The 19,611-nt window shown below is 46.1% G+C and overlaps 2 protein-coding genes across 2 annotated transcripts in view; both read right to left on the bottom strand.

Moving 5' to 3' along the window:
• Positions 1 to 385: 385 nt before the first annotated feature.
• On the bottom strand, positions 386 to 6,178 carry LOC116609826. Its single transcript, XM_048727894.1, has one exon. It carries the CDS (start codon positions 6,176 to 6,178, stop codon positions 386 to 388), a length of 5,793 nt encoding a protein of 1,930 aa, XP_048583851.1.
• Positions 6,179 to 9,404: 3,226 nt separating this feature from the next.
• LOC116610167 overlaps positions 9,405 to 19,611 on the bottom strand; it is a 29,567-nt gene continuing 19,360 nt past the window's right edge. The window contains exon 5 of the mRNA XM_048727891.1: positions 9,405 to 9,461. Coding sequence (XP_048583848.1) covers positions 9,405 to 9,461 — 57 coding nt within the window. The remainder of the gene's footprint in view (positions 9,462 to 19,611) is intronic.

The following is a 19,611-nucleotide window of genomic DNA, read 5'->3' as shown; positions in this document are numbered from 1 at the left end:
TCACGAATTACCACGAGATTCGCTGAAATAAACAAATAACGGGTGCGGAATCCATCCAAAAACAAATCCATACAATATTCATTAGATTCAGGTCAAAAAACTCCAATAAAAAACTCCAGGAAATTCTCGACGAACTGAAAACGTTTTGCACGAGGCTATGCGACCGCGCAAAGCTCGGAACCAGGCCTCTAACACAGGGAGCCCGGATAATGGCGACAACATCCCGCCCCCCATGAACTCCTGCGGAGGAGGTTCATAACTATAAACGTATTGTCATAACGCTAATGTCCGTTCTATATTACACTATCTACGTCTGTCCCTTGAGTCTCCAATCCGATCCGTATCTAGACATCCTCATCCTCGGCTTCCAGCAGACACAACTTGGTTACCGGGCGCTTGTAGGTCGTCCCTTTACCGCGCACCTCTGCCTCCTTACCAATCCATCCACGCCAGGAAACACATTAATCACGCGCGCAAGAGGCCAGTTGTTTCGTCCAACGTTGTCGTCCGCAACGAGCACTATATCTCCGACGTGTAGGTTTCGCTGTTTCCTGTTCCACTTGCTTCGAACTTGCAAAGAAGGAATGTACTCTTTCAACCAGCGACGCCAGTAGTGGTTAGCAAGTAATTGCGCTTGTCTCCACCGCTTCCGACTGTACTTATCTGCCCGTTCATCCGTATCCGTAGGAAGATTCATCGTAGGTCGCACGTTCAGAAAGTGATTGGGCGTAAGAGGATCCTCATCATCAGGATTCTCTGGGTTCCGGGTTAGCGGTCTTGAATTCGCGACACGTTCTGCCTCAGTAAACACGGTGGTCAGCACTTCATCGTTGAGGGGGTTCTTCCCCAGGATCGCCTTCAGACTTCGCTTGACGACTCTCACCATCCTCTCCCACACGCCTGACATGTGGGTGGCTCCAGGTGGATTAAAGATCCACTTGCATCCTTTCGCAGAACACTCACGTCCGATCTTGTCATGATCCATTCCTTCCAGATGTTCACGTATCTCCCGATCAGCTCCCACAAAATTGGACCCGTTATCCGACCACAGTTCCACAACATGGCCCCTGCGATTCAGGAACCTCATCAGAGCGAGTATGAAATCATCCGTCTCTAGCGACTTAGCTAACTCGAGATGAACTGCTCGGGAGTTCATGCAAACAAAGATAGCTCCCCAGCGCTTCTCAGTCACTCTTCCTCTTCCCCGCTTAACATATAGCGGTCCAAAATAGTCAATACCTGTATACGTAAAGGGTGGCTCGTAAGGGATCATCCGAATTCTAGGTAGATCTCCCATCTCTTGCTTCAAAGTAGTTCTTCTTTGCTTGCGACAATGAATGCATCTTCCAAGAACAGCCTTGATGGCCACTCTCGCTTTCACAATCCAAAACTGCTCTCTCAGCAGGGATAGTACTTGTCCCACGCCACAATGACCGTTGCTTTCGTGTAGGTGGCGGATCAAGATAGTAGTGATATGACTCTGTTTCGGCAATATCATGGGATTCTTGGCATCATCACTCATCGGTGCCATCGAGATCCTTCCTCCAACTCTCATAACTTCATCGCCTTTCATGACCGGCTTAAGCTTCAAGATAGCACTAGCAACATTCACCTCCTTTCCTGCCTTCAGAGCCTTCACTTCTTCAGGGAAACTTTCCCGCTGTACTAGTACAGCTATTCGTCGCTTGGCGCGTTCTATGTCGTCTGGACTTAGCTTGTTCTCTGACTCTCCAGGTGTCTTTTCAGTAGGCTTTGCATGCTTTCTTGTCTTCAACCACTCCACAAACTTCATTACCCACGCAACCTTTCGAATGGTCTTCATCCAATCAGAAGTGTCGGTTAGAAGCTTTTCCAGGCCATCTCCTGGCTCCAGGTCAGTGAAGAACACTTCTTTCTTTATCTCCAGACTTTCTTCAGACAGGGCATCAAATTTATTATCTGGCCATTGATCTTCTGACTCTCTCAAGAAACTCGGACCATTAAGCCATCGCTCATCCCGGAGAAACTCATCTATGGTTAGACCTCGACTTACTTCGTCGGAAGGATTTAGTTTTCCCGGACAGTGTCGCCATTGGTCAGGATTAGTCGCTTCGCGAATCTCTGTAACCCTGTTGGCTACATACGTCTGGAATCTGCGGGTTTCATTATTGATATAGTTAAGTGTTATCATCGAATCAGTCCAAAACACGACTCTGTCAGGCTTCAGGTCCAGTTCTCGGCGAACTGCTTGGTCCACCCGCGTTGCCAGTAGGGCTCCTTGTAGCTCCAGCCTTGGGATGGTTGAGCCTTTAATAGGTGCATTCCTTGACTTTCCGGCGACGAAAGCACACTCCACCATTCCGTCCGGGTACTCGATTCGTAAGTAGCTTACTGACCCGTATCCTGCCTCCGAGGCATCACTAAAGTGATGGAGTTGTAGTCCAACACCTTCATGGTCTGGCCTGCTGAAGTAGCATCGGGGGATGGACAAATCTTCAAGCCGTACAAGTTCCCTTTTCCATGTCTGCCACTGACGCAGAATGTCTCCACTGAGCGGCTCGTCCCATGGTGCCTTCCGCCTCCATAGGGCTTGCATGATCTGCTTGCCACGCATTATCACTGGTGCAGCAAAGTTCAAAGGGTCAAAGACAGAGCTGATTGTCGATAGTACTCCTCTCATAGTATCAGCCTTCTCAGTGTTGCTCACCTTGAACCCGAAGGTGTCTGTCTCCACGTTCCATCTAACTCCAAGTGCCCGCTCGACTGGGAGTTCATCAAGATCTAAATCAAGCGTTGGTGCTGCCCTCTTCTCGATAGGCACTTCAGCAAGGACCTCCCTACTGTTACTCATAAACTTTGTGAGGTTGAACCCTCCTCTACCACAAAGTTCGGTTAACTCGTTCGCAAGCGTGACTGCACTCGCACTCGTGTCTACGCTTTTTAGTACATCATCCACATAAAAATTATGCAGGACAGTTTCGATGGTGGTATCTCCAAAGTCACCAGCATTGTCAGTTGTAGTTTTCTTGAGTGTCCAGTTGGCTGCACAAGGCGAGTCGGTTGCCCCAAAGACATGCACGTTCATGGCATATTCTTCTGGAGGGTCATCAGAGCTTTTGTCCCACCAAAGAAATCGCAGAGAATCTTGGTCTTCTTCTCTAACTCCGACCTGAAGGAACATCCCTTCTATATCAGCTACCAATGCAACATTGTCCTCCCTGAACCGTAGGAGCACCCCAGTCAGGCTGTTTGTACAATCAGGTCCATGTAACAAGTTCTTATTCAACGAAGTACCTTGGTACTCTGATGCAGCATCAAAAATTATCCTCAGCTTACCAGGTTTGTTGATATTCGTCACTGCAAAATGAGGTAAGTACCAAGTTCTCGGTCCAGTCTCTTGTGCTTCTTCTGGGCTGAGTTTGCGTGCATGCCCTTTAGTGATATACTTCTCCATGGCTGCTCGATACTTCTCCTCCAATCCAGGCTCTCGTGAAAACTTACGCTTCAGACTATTCAGTCTTTTATCGGCTTCATTCCGGTTATTAGGTAGGGTCACATCATCATCCCGCCACAGGAGGCCTGTTTCATAGTGACCATCACGCTTAGTAATGGTCTTCTCCAACTTATCGATAGCCTTCCTGTCTTCCCTGGACAGATGGTGCGATATAAAACTTGGGGATCCCTTGTCCGTCCCAACACTCTTTGTACCGAAACTCTCCAAATCCCAGAACCGCTCAATCTGATGCTGAAGTTCTTTCTTATAATCAGCAAAGTTCAGGTTTACTTCCTTGCATGAGGTCTCCCCTTGAAGGGTTCCTGTAATTACCCATCCAAGAGGACCTCTCAAAGCCTTCAAATCACTGGCTTTCGTCGCTGGTCTACGCACTTCAAACACCTCATGCGCATAGCCAACGTCCTTTCCTATCAGAACCGAAACCCTAGGCATGTCTACCGAGGGAATCTCAATATCCCTCAGATGCGGGTGTGCCTCTCTGTCAATATCTTTAGGAAGACACTTTTCGTTGACATTGAATTTCTTCGTTACCAAACCCTCAGTTACGGGAATTCTATCCCCTTCACCACTTGCGTGTTGCAGTTCAAACTCCACAACCTCTATCTGTTCCTTACTACTTCCCATCATGGTGGTGATGGATATTTCCTCAGTATGACCTTTAAGTTCGAGTTTCGCTGAAACCTCCGAGCTTATCATAGTTCCTCTTGAGCCATTATCCAGTAGCCCATACGTTGTCAGAGAGTTCCCATTTGGGGCAATCAATTTAACTGGTACAACATGTAGTAACACCGTCCCCGTGGCTCTTTCAGAAAATGTTGCGTATTGCTCGGTTTGCCTGTGTGGCTCCCCACCCCGGGTGCCCTGAGCATGGTCTCTTCTAGGGGGTCCCTCGGTCGTCCCCTCCCCTGCGCTCGAGTTAAGTTCTTTGGGAGGGTCATCTTTAGCTCTAGGGGGGTTATGTAACAAGGTGTGGTGTTTTCGCTCACTTTTGCAGTTACAAAAAGTGGTTGTATGGCATCTGTCCCTCATATGTCCTGGCCTAAGGCATATATGACACAATCTCTTCTCCTTTACCAGTCGCCAACGGCCGGGTAAGTCCCTTCCCTTGAAATTTGCACAGTCTGAAAGCCTATGTTCTCCTTGACAGCAAGGACAGGTCTTAATTGGGGCTTGTTTACCCATAGTAGTTTCAGGGGGTGAGCCTTCCATGTCTGTTTTAAAGACAGAAGTCTGTTTCTGGTAGTTCTTGCCTTTCCCACCCTGCTCGGGTCTTTTATCACCACCACCCTTGTTCTCACTCATGCTTAGGTTAACAAAACCTGGGTCATTCTTTATGGCTGCTTGCCTCTTCACATAATCTGCCAAATCTGAAATCTTAGGGATACCCCCCTTTTCTCTTATCTTGTAGGATACATCACCCCATTTATTTACTAAATACTGGGGAAGCCTTCTAACTATCTGTTTCATGTTTGAGATGGTACTGGCTTCAATAGCATATTCCCCAACAAGTTTCTTTGAGGCTGATTCAAGTTGCTCTGCAAAATCCCTCAGTCCCTTATAATCATGATTGTTCAATCTTGGGCCTCTGGTCAAATTGTCAATACAAGAAGCAGCGACGGTCGCTGGCTGCCCATATCGGTCTTCCAAAATATCAACTATCACTGAATAGCTGCAACCGGAAACCCTTTCCACAACTTCAAAAGCCTCCCCCGAGAGGAACTTCGGTAGGAATTCAACCTTTTGTGAATCACTTAAAATTTCATCTTCTAAATTATCTCTCAATCTCTTCCTAAAATTAGGAAAGTCACTTGGATTCCCAGAGAACTTAACAGGTTGCATGGCTTGGAGCATGGTCAGCTTTAACATGATATCAGTACTGTTCACGGGAAGAAAACCAAACGGGGTTTTCCTATAACTACTAGGGGGGGCTTCTTGGTCATTAATCTGGGGTTTTCTCTCAGGAATGGGGTCTTTAGGATGGGAAGGGCCCTCCATTAGCTTAGGTGTGTCTGGTCTAGGATTATCAGGAATGGGGTCACATTGCTCGGTCCATTTCATTAGCTTTTCCTCTTGAGACATGGGTGGCATGACCCCTACATCCCCTTTATACTCTTCTGACACACAACTATCAGACTCACTCCCTCTCTCTTCTAATAACTCAGCTTCCTTTTCTGCGATTTGAACCTGGAACTTGAGCTTACATGCTCTCGCTTTCTGTTCATATTCCAATTCTATTTTCTTACGTTCCAGATCCATTCGATGCTGAGCTATCTCTTCTTCTTGTTGCAAAAGAAGCTTTTTCATTTCTATTTTCTCTCTTAATTTCCTAGACCTACTAGACAGCCTTGACTTAGTTGAGTTTGACTTTCCTTTCTTCAAACGTTCATTTGTCAATTTGGTAGTAGTTTCACACTCATTACGAGTTTCTTCAAATTTCTCTTTCACTCTGTTGAATTCATCGGTTGCCAATTCTTCCAAAATGTACGACTGATAGCAGTCCTCATAGTTATTCAAAGCCGACTGTAATTCATTCAAGGCTGTCTGTATTTCATTGGCTCTAGAGGGATCATCAAGACAAGTTTTGAGCTCTTTCATGTGAATACTCACGCGCCCTAGGTAGCCTCCTAGGGACCTTTTCTTGCTTTCTATTCGTTCGACTTCACTACTAGCTTCGTTTTCACTCATGTTTCCAAGATAATAATCCTCAGTGTTCATTTACTCTGCCGTCGAATGATGTTGTAATTCAGATAGGTCAGATAGATGAGATGCTTCTGGATATGAACACAACTTTTATTTTCCACTTGTCGATATTCACGGGTAAAGTTCTACACGAGTTTCAACTTCAAAATTATCACGAATTACCACGAGATTCGCTGAAATAAACAAATAACGGGTGCGGAATCCATCCAAAAACAAATCCATACAATATTCATTAGATTCAGGTCAAAAAACTCCAATAAAAAACTCCAGGAAATTCTCGACGAACTGAAAACGTTTTGCACGAGGCTATGCGACCGCGCAAAGCTCGGAACCAGGCCTCTAACACAGGGAGCCCGGATAATGGCGACAACACCGCAGACGGTTATACTGACAAACACCCGTTACTCGCAGACGGTTATACTGACAAACACCCGGTAACACGCACAGACAGCTATACTGAAAAACACCCGGTAACACACACAGACGGTTATAATGACAAACACCCGGTAACACGCACAGACGGTTATACTGACAAACACCCGATAACACACACAGACGGTTATACTGACAAATACCCGGTAACACGCACAGACGGTTATACTGACAAATATCCGGTATCACGCACAGACGGTTATACTGACAAACACCCGGTAACACACACAGACGGTTATACTGACAAACACCCGGTAACACGCACAGACGGTAATACTGACAAACACCCGGTATCACGCACAGACGGTTATACTGACAAACACCCGGTAACACGCACAGACAGTTATACTGACAAACACCCGGTAACACGCACAGACGGTTATACTGACAAACACCCGGTATCACGCACAGACGGTTATACTGACAAACACCCGGTATCACGCACATACCCGTTACCCGCAGACGGTTATACTGACAAACACCCGTTACTCGCAGACGGTTATACTGACAAACACCCGGTAACACGCACAGACAGCTATACTGAAAAACACCCGGTAACACACACAGACGGTTATAATGACAAACACCCGGTAACACGCACAGACGGTTATACTGACAAACACCCGATAACACACACAGACGGTTATACTGACAAATACCCGGTAACACGCACAGACGGTTATACTGACAAATATCCGGTATCACGCACAGACGGTTATACTGACAAACACCCGGTAACACACACAGACGGTTATACTGACAAACACCCGGTAACACGCACAGACGGTAATACTGACAAACACCCGGTATCACGCACAGACGGTTATACTGACAAACACCCGGTAACACGCACAGACAGTTATACTGACAAACACCCGGTAACACGCACAGACGGTTATACTGACAAACACCCGGTATCACGCACAGACGGTTATACTGACAAACACCCGGTAACACGCACAGACGGTTATACTGACAAACACCCGGTAACACGCACAGACGGTTATACTGACAAACACCCGGTAACACGCACAGACGGTTATACTGGCAAACACCCGGTAAAACGCACAGACGGTTATACTGACAAACACCCGGTAACACGCACAGACGGTTATACTGACAAACACCCGGTAACACGCACAGACGGTTATACTGACAAACACCCGGTAACACGCACAGACGGTTATACTGACAAACACCCGGTAACACGCGCAGACAGTTATACTGACAAACACCCGGTAACACGCACAGACGGTTATACTGACAAACACCCGGTAACACGCACAGACAGCTATACTGAAAAACACCCGGTAACACACACAGACGGTTATAATGACAAACACCCGGTAACACGCACAGACGGTTATACTGACAAACACCCGATAACACACACAGACGGTTATACTGACAAATACCCGGTAACACGCACAGACGGTTATACTGACAAATATCCGGTATCACGCACAGACGGTTATACTGACAAACACCCGGTAACACACACAGACGGTTATACTGACAAACACCCGGTAACACGCACAGACGGTAATACTGACAAACACCCGGTATCACGCACAGACGGTTATACTGACAAACACCCGGTAACACGCACAGACAGTTATACTGACAAACACCCGGTAACACGCACAGACGGTTATACTGACAAACACCCGGTATCACGCACAGACGGTTATACTGACAAACACCCGGTATCACGCACATACCCGTTACCCGCAGACGGTTATACTGACAAACACCCGTTACTCGCAGACGGTTATACTGACAAACACCCGGTAACACGCACAGACAGCTATACTGAAAAACACCCGGTAACACACACAGACGGTTATAATGACAAACACCCGGTAACACGCACAGACGGTTATACTGACAAACACCCGATAACACACACAGACGGTTATACTGACAAATACCCGGTAACACGCACAGACGGTTATACTGACAAATATCCGGTATCACGCACAGACGGTTATACTGACAAACACCCGGTAACACACACAGACGGTTATACTGACAAACACCCGGTAACACGCACAGACGGTAATACTGACAAACACCCGGTATCACGCACAGACGGTTATACTGACAAACACCCGGTAACACGCACAGACAGTTATACTGACAAACACCCGGTAACACGCACAGACGGTTATACTGACAAACACCCGGTATCACGCACAGACGGTTATACTGACAAACACCCGGTAACACGCACAGACGGTTATACTGACAAACACCCGGTAACACGCACAGACGGTTATACTGACAAACACCCGGTAACACGCACAGACGGTTATACTGACAAACACCCGGTAAAACGCACAGACGGTTATACTGACAAACACCCGGTAACACGCACAGACGGTTATACTGACAAACACCCGGTAACACGCACAGACGGTTATACTGACAAACACCCGGTAACACGCACAGACGGTTATACTGACAAACACCCGGTAACACGCGCAGACAGTTATACTGACAAACACCCGGTAACACGCACAGACGGTTATACTGACAAACACCCGGTAACACGCACAGACGGTTATACTGACAAACACCCGGTAACACGCACAGACGGTTATACTGACAACCACCCGGTAACACGCACAGACAGTTATACTGACAAACACCCGGTATCCTTCCCCCAACAGTTATACAATAAGAATTTTGATACAGGCAGGCTATCGTGGATAGATTATGATAATGATGATGATAGGAATATATGTGGAGTGATTATTATTTAGAAAAAAAACCTTACTTACGGATAAACTGTGTACCGGCAAGACGAGTTGAAGTTGTTTGACCCACTGGGAATCTGGAAACAAAAACAGTGTTAGAAGCCCACTAGGGACACATGCTGTATCCGCCGATCCGCGAACCTATTCACCCCCCTCCTCCTCCCATAGTTGTACACTCCTAGTAATGGGCTCACTCAAAGTACCTGTATCACAGTTGCACTCTCCTAGTGATGGGCTCACTCATAGTACCTGTATCACAGTTGTACGCGCCTAGTGATGGGCTCTCTTATAGTACCTATATCACAGTTGTACGCTAATAGTGATGGGCTCACACATAGTACCTATATCACAGTTGTACGCTCCTAGTGATGGGCTCACTCATAGTACCTATATCACAGCTGTACGCTCCTAGTGATGGGCTCATTCATAGTACCTATATCACAGCTGCACTCTCCTAGTGATTGGCTCACTCATAGTACCTATATCACAGTTGTACGCTCCTAGTGATGGGCTCCCTCATAGTACCTATATCACAGTTGTACGCTCCTAGTGATGGGCTCACTCATAGTACCTATATCACAGCTGTACGCTCCTAGTGATGGGCTCTCTTATAATACCTATATCACAGCGGTACGCTCCTAGTGATGGGCTCACTCATAGTACCTATATCACAGCTGTACTCTCCTAGTGATGGGCTCACTCATAGTACCTATATCACAGTTGTACGCTCTTAGTGATGGGCTCACTCATAGTACCTATATCACAGTTGTACGCTCCTAGTGATGGGCTCAATCATAGTACCTATATTACAGTTGTACGCTCCTAGTGATGGGCTCACTCATAGTACCTATATCACAGTAGCACGCTCCTAGTGATGGGCTCACTCATAGAACCTATATCACAACTGTACGCTCCTAGTGATGGGCTCTCTTATAATACCTATATCACAGTTGTACGCTCTTAGGAATGGGCTCAATCATAGTACCTATATCACAGCTGTACGCTCCTAGTGATGGGCTCACTCATAGTACCTATATCACAGTTGTACACTCCTTGTGATGGGCTCACTCATAGTACCTATATCACAGCTGTACGCTCCTAGTGATGGGCTCACTCATAGTACCTATATCACAGTTGTACGCTCCTAGTGATGGGCTCACTCATAGTACCTATATCACAGTTGTACGCTCCTAGTGATGGGCTCACTCATAGTACCTATATCACAGCTGTACGCTCCTAGTGATGGGCTCACTCATAGTACCTATATCACAGTTGTACGCTCCTAGTGATGGGCTCACTCATAGTACCTATATCACAGTTGTACGCTCCTAGTGATGGGCTCACTCATAGTACCTATATCACAGTTGTACGCTCCTAGTGATTGGCTCACTCATAGTACCTATATCACAGCTGTACGCTCCTAGTGATGGGCTCACTCATAGTACCTATATCACAGTTGTACGCTCCTAGTGATGGGCTCACTCATAGTACCTATATCACAGCTGTACGCTCCTAGTGATGGGCTCACTCATAGTACCTATATCACAGTTGTACGCTCCTAGTGATGGGCTCACTCATAGTAACTATATCACAGCTGTACGCTCCTAGTGATGGGCTCACTCATAGTACCTATATCACAGCTGTACGCTCCTAGTGATGGGCTCATCAATAGTAACTATATCACAGCTGTACGCTCCTAGTGATGGGCTCACTCATAGTACCTATATCACAGTTGTACGCTCTTAGGAATGGGCTCAATCATAGTACCTATATCACAGTTGTACGCTCCTAGTGATGGGCTCACTCATAGTACCTATATCACAGTTGTACACTCCTAGTGATGGGCTCACTCATAGTACCTATATCACAGCTGTACGCTCCTAGTGATGGGCTCACTCATAGTACCTATATCACAGTTGTACGCTCCTAGTGATGGGCTCACTCATAGTACCTATATCACAGTTGTACGCTCCTAGTGATGGGCTCACTCATAGTACCTATATCACAGCTGTACGCTCCTAGTGATGGGCTCACTCATAGTACCTATATCACAGTTGTACGCTCCTAGTGATGGGCTCACTCATAGTACCTATATCACAGTTGTACGCTCCTAGTGATGTGCTCACTCATAGTACCTATATCACAGTTGTACGCTCCTAGTGATTGGCTCACTCATAGTACCTATATCACAGTTGTACGCTCCTAGTGATGGGCTCACTCATAGTACCTATATCACAGTTGTACGATACTAGTGATAGGCTTACTCATAGTACCTATATCACAGCTGTACGCTCCCAGTGGTGGGCTCATCAATAGTAACTATATCACAGCTGTACGCTCCTAGTGATGGGCTCACTCATAGTACCTATATCACAGCTGTACGCTCCTAGTGATGGGCTCACTCATAGTACCTATATCACAGTTGTACTCTCCTAGTGATGGGCTCACTCATAGTACCTATATCACAGCTGTACGCTCCTAGTGATGGGCTCTCTTATAATACCTATATCACAGCTGTACGCTCCTAGTGATGGGCTCACTCATAGTACCTATATCACAGTTGTACGCTCCTAGTGATGGGCTCACTCATAGTACCTATATCACAGTTGTACGCTCCTAGTGATGGGCTCACTCATAGTACCTATATCACAGTTGTACGCTCCTAGTGATTGGCTCACTCATAGTACCTATATCACAGCTGTACGCTCCTAGTGATGGGCTCACTCATAGTACCTATATCACAGTTGTACGCTCCTAGTGATGGGCTCACTCATAGTACCTATATCACAGTTGTACGCTCCTAGTGATGGGCTCACTCATAGTAACTATATCACAGCTGTACGCTCCTAGTGATGGGCTCACTCATAGTACCTATATCACAGCTGTACGCTCCTAGTGATGGGCTCATCAATAGTAACTATATCACAGCTGTACGCTCCTAGTGATGGGCTCACTCATAGTACCTATATCACAGTTGTACGCTCTTAGGAATGGGCTCAATCATAGTACCTATATCACAGTTGTACGCTCCTAGTGATGGGCTCACTCATAGTACCTATATCACAGTTGTACACTCCTAGTGATGGGCTCACTCATAGTACCTATATCACAGCTGTACGCTCCTAGTGATGGGCTCACTCATAGTACCTATATCACAGTTGTACGCTCCTAGTGATGGGCTCACTCATAGTACCTATATCACAGTTGTACGCTCCTAGTGATGGGCTCACTTATAGTACCTATATCACAGCTGTACGCTCCTAGTGATGGGCTCACTCATAGTACCTATATCACAGTTGTACGCTCCTAGTGATGGGCTCACTCATAGTACCTATATCACAGTTGTACGCTCCTAGTGATGGGCTCACTCATAGTACCTATATCACAGTTGTACGCTCCTAGTGATGGGCTCACTCATAGTACCTATATCACAGTTGTACGCTCCTAGTGATGTGCTCACTCATAGTACCTATATCACAGTTGTACACTCCTAGTGATTGGCTCACTCATAGTACCTATATCACAGTTGAACGCTCCTAGTGATGGGCTCACTCATAGTAACTATATCACAGCTGTACGCTCCTAGTGATGGGCTCACTCATAGTACCTATATCACAGCTGTACGCTCCTAGTGGTGGGCTCATCAATAGTAACTATATCACAGCTGTACGCTCCTAGTGATGGGCTCACTCATAGTACCTATATCACAGCTGTACGCTCCTAGTGATGGGCTCACTCATAGTACCTATATCACAGTTGTACTCTCCTAGTGATGGGCTCACTCATAGTACCTATATCACAGCTGTACGCTCCTAGTGATGGGCTCTCTTATAATACCTATATCACAGCTGTACGCTCCTAGTGATGGGCTCACTCATAGTACCTATATCACAGCTGTACTCTCCTAGTGATGGGCTCACTCATAGTACCTATATCACAGTTGTACGCTCTTAGTGATGGGCTCTCTCATAGTACCTCTATCACAGTAGCACGCTCCTAGTGATGGGCTCACTCATAGTACCTATGTCACAGCTGTACGCTCCTAGTGATGGGCTCTCTTATAATACCTATATCACAGTTGTACGCTCCTAGTGATGGGCTCATCAATAGTAACTATATCACAGCTGTACGCTCCTAGTGATGGGCTCACTCATAGTACCTATATCACAGCTGTACGCTCCTAGTGATGGGCTCACTCATAGTACCTATATCACAGTTGTACTCTCCTAGTGATGGGCTCACTCATAGTACCTATATCACAGCTGTACGCTCCTAGTGATGGGCTCTCTTATAATACCTATATCACAGCTGTACGCTCCTAGTGATGGGCTCACTCATAGTACCTATATCACAGTTGTACGCTCCTAGTGATGGGCTCACTCATAGTACCTATATCACAGTTGTACGCTCCTAGTGATGGGCTCACTCATAGTACCTATATCACAGTTGTACGCTCCTAGTGATTGGCTCACTCATAGTACCTATATCACAGCTGTACGCTCCTAGTGATGGGCTCACTCATAGTACCTATATCACAGTTGTACGCTCCTAGTGATGGGCTCACTCATAGTACCTATATCACAGCTGTACGCTCCTAGTGATGGGCTCACTCATAGTACCTATATCACAGTTGTACGCTCCTAGTGATGGGCTCACTCATAGTAACTATATCACAGCTGTACGCTCCTAGTGATGGGCTCACTCATAGTACCTATATCACAGCTGTACGCTCCTAGTGATGGGCTCATCAATAGTAACTATATCACAGCTGTACGCTCCTAGTGATGGGCTCACTCATAGTACCTATATCACAGTTGTACGCTCTTAGGAATGGGCTCAATCATAGTACCTATATCACAGTTGTACTCTCCTAGTGATGGGCTCACTCATAGTACCTATATCACAGTTGTACACTCCTAGTGATGGGCTCACTCATAGTACCTATATCACAGCTGTACGCTCCTAGTGATGGGCTCACTCATAGTACCTATATCACAGTTGTACGCTCCTAGTGATGGGCTCACTCATAGTACCTATATCACAGTTGTACGCTCCTAGTGATGGGCTCACTTATAGTACCTATATCACAGCTGTACGCTCCTAGTGATGGGCTCACTCATAGTACCTATATCACAGTTGTACGCTCCTAGTGATGGGCTCACTCATAGTACCTATATCACAGTTGTACGCTCCTAGTGATGGGCTCACTCATAGTACCTATATCACAGTTGTACGCTCCTAGTGATGGGCTCACTCATAGTACCTATATCACAGTTGTACGCTCCTAGTGATGTGCTCACTCATAGTACCTATATCACAGTTGTACACTCCTAGTGATTGGCTCACTCATAGTACCTATATCACAGTTGTACGCTCCTAGTGATGGGCTCACTCATAGTAACTATATCACAGCTGTACGCTCCTAGTGATGGGCTCACTCATAGTACCTATATCACAGCTGTACGCTCCTAGTGGTGGGCTCATCAATAGTAACTATATCACAGCTGTACGCTCCTAGTGATGGGCTCACTCATAGTACCTATATCACAGCTGTACGCTCCTAGTGATGGGCTCACTCATAGTACCTATATCACAGTTGTACTCTCCTAGTGATGGGCTCACTCATAGTACCTATATCACAGCTGTACGCTCCTAGTGATGGGCTCTCTTATAATACCTATATCACAGCTGTACGCTCCTAGTGATGGGCTCACTCATAGTACCTATATCACAGCTGTACTCTCCTAGTGATGGGCTCACTCATAGTACCTATATCGCAGTTGTACGCTCTTAGTGATGGGCTCTCTCATAGTACCTCTATCACAGTAGCACGCTCCTAGTGATGGGCTCACTCATAGTACCTATGTCACAGCTGTACGCTCCTAGTGATGGGCTCTCTTATAATACCTATATCACAGTTGTACGCTCCTAGTGATGGGCTCACTCATAGTACCTATATCACAGTTGTACGCTCTTAGGAATGGGCTCAATCATAGTACCTATATCACAGCTGTACGCTCCTAGTGATGGGCTCACTCATAGTACCTATATCACAGCTGTACGCTCCTAGTGATGGACTCACTCATAGTACCTATATCACAGTTGTACACTCCTAGTGATGGGCTCACTCATAGTACCTATATCACAACTGTACGCTCCTAGTGATGGGCTCTCTTATAATACCTATATCACAGTTGTACGCTCTTAGGAATGGGCTCAATCATAGTACCTATATCACAGCTGTACGCTCCTAGTGATGGGCTCACTCATAGTACCTATATCACAGCTGTACGCTCCTAGTGGTGGGCTCATCAATAGTAACTATATCACAGCTGTACGCTCCTAGTGATGGGCTCACTCATAGTACCTATATCACAGCTGTACGCTCCTAGTGATGGGCTCACTCATAGTACCTATATCACAGTTGTACTCTCCTAGTGATGGGCTCACTCATAGTACCTATATCACAGTTGTACACTCCTAGTGATGGGCTCACTCATAGTACCTATATCACAGCTGTACGCTCCTAGTGATGGGCTCACTCATAGTACCTATATCACAGTTGTACTCTCCTAGTGATGGGCTCACTCATAGTACCTATATCACAGCTGTACGCTCTTAGTGATGGGCTCTCTTATAATACCTATATCACAGCTGTACGCTCCTAGTGATGGGCTCACTCATAGTACCTATATCACAGTTGTACGCTCCTAGTGATGGGCTCACTCATAGTACCTATATCACAGTTGTACGCTCCTAGTGATGGGCTCACTCATAGTACCTATATCACAGTTGTACGCTCCTAGTGATTGGCTCACTCATAGTACCTATATCACAGCTGTACGCTCCTAGTGATGGGCTCACTCATAGTACCTATATCACAGTTGTACGCTCCTAGTGATGGGCTCACTCATAGTACCTATATCACAGCTGTACGCTCCTAGTGATGGGCTCACTCATAGTACCTATATCACAGTTGTACGCTCCTAGTGATGGGCTCACTCATAGTAACTATATCACAGCTGTACGCTCCTAGTGATGGGCTCACTCATAGTACCTATATCACAGCTGTACGCTCCTAGTGATGGGCTCATCAATAGTAACTATATCACAGCTGTACGCTCCTAGTGATGGGCTCACTCATAGTACCTATATCACAGTTGTACGCTCTTAGGAATGGGCTCAATCATAGTACCTATATCACAGTTGTACGCTCCTAGTGATGGGCTCACTCATAGTACCTATATCACAGTTGTACACTCCTAGTGATGGGCTCACTCATAGTACCTATATCACAGCTGTACGCTCCTAGTGATGGGCTCACTCATAGTACCTATATCACAGTTGTACGCTCCTAGTGATGGGCTCACTCATAGTACCTATATCACAGTTGTACGCTCCTAGTGATGGGCTCACTCATAGTACCTATATCACAGCTGTACGCTCCTAGTGATGGGCTCACTCATAGTACCTATATCACAGTTGTACGCTCCTAGTGATGGGCTCACTCATAGTACCTATATCACAGTTGTACGCTCCTAGTGATGGGCTCACTCATAGTACCTATATCACAGTTGTACGCTCCTAGTGATGGGCTCACTCATAGTACCTATATCACAGTTGTACGCTCCTAGTGATGTGCTCACTCATAGTACCTATATCACAGTTGTACGCTCCTAGTGATTGGCTCACTCATAGTACCTATATCACAGTTGTACGCTCCTAGTGATGGGCTCACTCATAGTAACTATATCACAGCTGTACGCTCCTAGTGATGGGCTCACTCATAGTACCTATATCACAGCTGTACGCTCCTAGTGGTGGGCTCATCAATAGTAACTATATCACAGCTGTACGCTCCTAGTGATGGGCTCACTCATAGTACCTATATCACAGCTGTACGCTCCTAGTGATGGGCTCACTCATAGTACCTATATCACAGTTGTACTCTCCTAGTGATGGGCTCACTCATAGTACCTATATCACAGCTGTACGCTCCTAGTGATGGGCTCTCTTATAATACCTATATCACAGCTGTACGCTCCTAGTGATGGGCTCACTCATAGTACCTATATCACAGCTGTACTCTCCTAGTGATGGGCTCACTCATAGTACCTATATCACAGTTGTACGCTCTTAGTGATGGGCTCTCTCATAGTACCTCTATCACAGTAGCACGCTCCTAGTGATGGGCTCACTCATAGTACCTATGTCACAGCTGTACGCTCCTAGTGATGGGCTCTCTTATAATACCTATATCACAGTTGTACGCTCCAAGTGATGGGCTCACTCATAGTACCTATATCACAGTTGTACGCTCTTAGGAATGGGCTCAATCATAGTACCTATATCACAGCTGTACGCTCCTAGTGATGGGCTCACTCATAGTACCTATATCACAGCTGTACGCTCCTAGTGATGGACTCACTCATAGTACCTATATCACAGTTGTACACTCCTAGTGATGGGCTCACTCATAGTACCTATATCACAACTGTACGCTCCTAGTGATGGGCTCTCTTATAATACCTATATCACAGTTGTACGCTCTTAGGAATGGGCTCAATCATAGTACCTATATCACAGCTGTACGCTCCTAGTGATGGGCTCACTCATAGTACCTATATCACAGCTGTACGCTCCTAGTGGTGGGCTCATCAATAGTAACTATATCACAGCTGTACGCTCCTAGTGATGGGCTCACTCATAGTACCTATATCACAGCTGTACGCTCCTAGTGATGGGCTCACTCATAGTACCTATATCACAGTTGTACTCTCCTAGTGATGGGCTCACTCATAGTACCTATATCACAGCTGTACGCTCCTAGTGATGGGCTCTCTTATAATACCTATATCACAGCTGTACGCTCCTAGTGATGGGCTCACTCATAGTACCTATATCACAGCTGTACTCTCCTAGTGATGGGCTCACTCATAGTACCTATATCACAGTTGTACGCTCTTAGTGATGGGCTCTCTCATAGTACCTCTATCACAGTAGCACGCTCCTAGTGATGGGCTCACTCATAGTACCTATGTCACAGCTGTACGCTCCTAGTGATGGGCTCTCTTATAATACCTATATCACAGTTGTACGCTCCTAGTGATGGGCTCACTCATAGTACCTATATCACAGTTGTACGCTCTTAGGAATGGGCTCAATCATAGTACCTATATCACAGCTGTACGCTCCTAGTGATGGGCTCACTCATAGTACCTATATCACAGCTGTACGCTCCTAGTGATGGACTCACTCATAGTACCTATATCACAGTTGTACACTCCTAGTGATGGGCTCACTCATAGTACCTATATCACAACTGTACGCTCCTAGTGATGGGCTCTCTTATAATACCTATATCACAGTTGTACGCTCTTAGGAATGGGCTCAATCATAGTACCTATATCACAGCTGTACGCTCCTAGTGATGGGCTCACTCATAGTACCTATATCACAGTTGTACACTCCTAGTGATGGGCTCACTCATAGTACCTATATCACAGTTGTACGCTCCTAGTGATTGGCTCACTCATAGTACCTATATCACAGTTGTACGCTCCTAGTGATGGGCTCACTCATAGTACCTATATCACAGTTGTACGCTCCTAGTGATGGGCTCACTCATAGTACCTATATCACAGCTGTACGCTCCTAGTGATGGGCTCATTCATAGTAACTATATCACAGCTGTACGCTCCTAGTGATGGGCTCACTCATAGTACCTATATCACAGCTGTACGCTCCTAGTGATGTGCTCACTCATAGTACCTATATCACAGCTGTACTCTCCTAGTGATGGGCTCACTCATAGTACCTATATCACAGCTGTACGCTCCTAGTGATGGGCTCTCTTATAATACCTATATCACAGCTGTACGCTCCTAGTGATGGGCTCACTCATAGTACCTATATCACAGCTGTACTCTCCTAGTGATGGGCTCACTCATAGTACCTATATCACAGTTGTACGCTCTTAGTGATGGACTCACTCATAGTACCTATATCACAGTTGTACACTCCTAGTGATGGGCTCACTCATAGTACCTATATCACAGTTGTACACTCCTAGTGAAGGGCTCACTCATAGTACCTATATCACAGTTGTACACTCCTAGTGATGGGCTCACTCATAGTACCTATATCACAGTTGTACACTCCTAGTGATGGGCTCACTCATAGTACCTATATCACAACTGTACGCTCCTAGTGATGGGCTCTCTTATA

The sequence above is a fragment of the Nematostella vectensis genome, chromosome 5 (genome assembly GCF_932526225.1).
Source record: "Nematostella vectensis chromosome 5, jaNemVect1.1, whole genome shotgun sequence".
Taxonomy (NCBI): Eukaryota; Metazoa; Cnidaria; class Anthozoa; order Actiniaria; family Edwardsiidae; genus Nematostella; species Nematostella vectensis.
Note: the sequence above shows the minus strand (reverse complement) of the source record. Positions and strands in the feature narration are given on the sequence as shown.

Coding starts and splice junctions, on each gene's coding strand:
- LOC116609826 (XM_048727894.1), bottom strand. CDS start 6,178: ATGAGTGAAAACGAAGCTAGTAGTGAAGTCGAACGAATAGAAAGCAAG.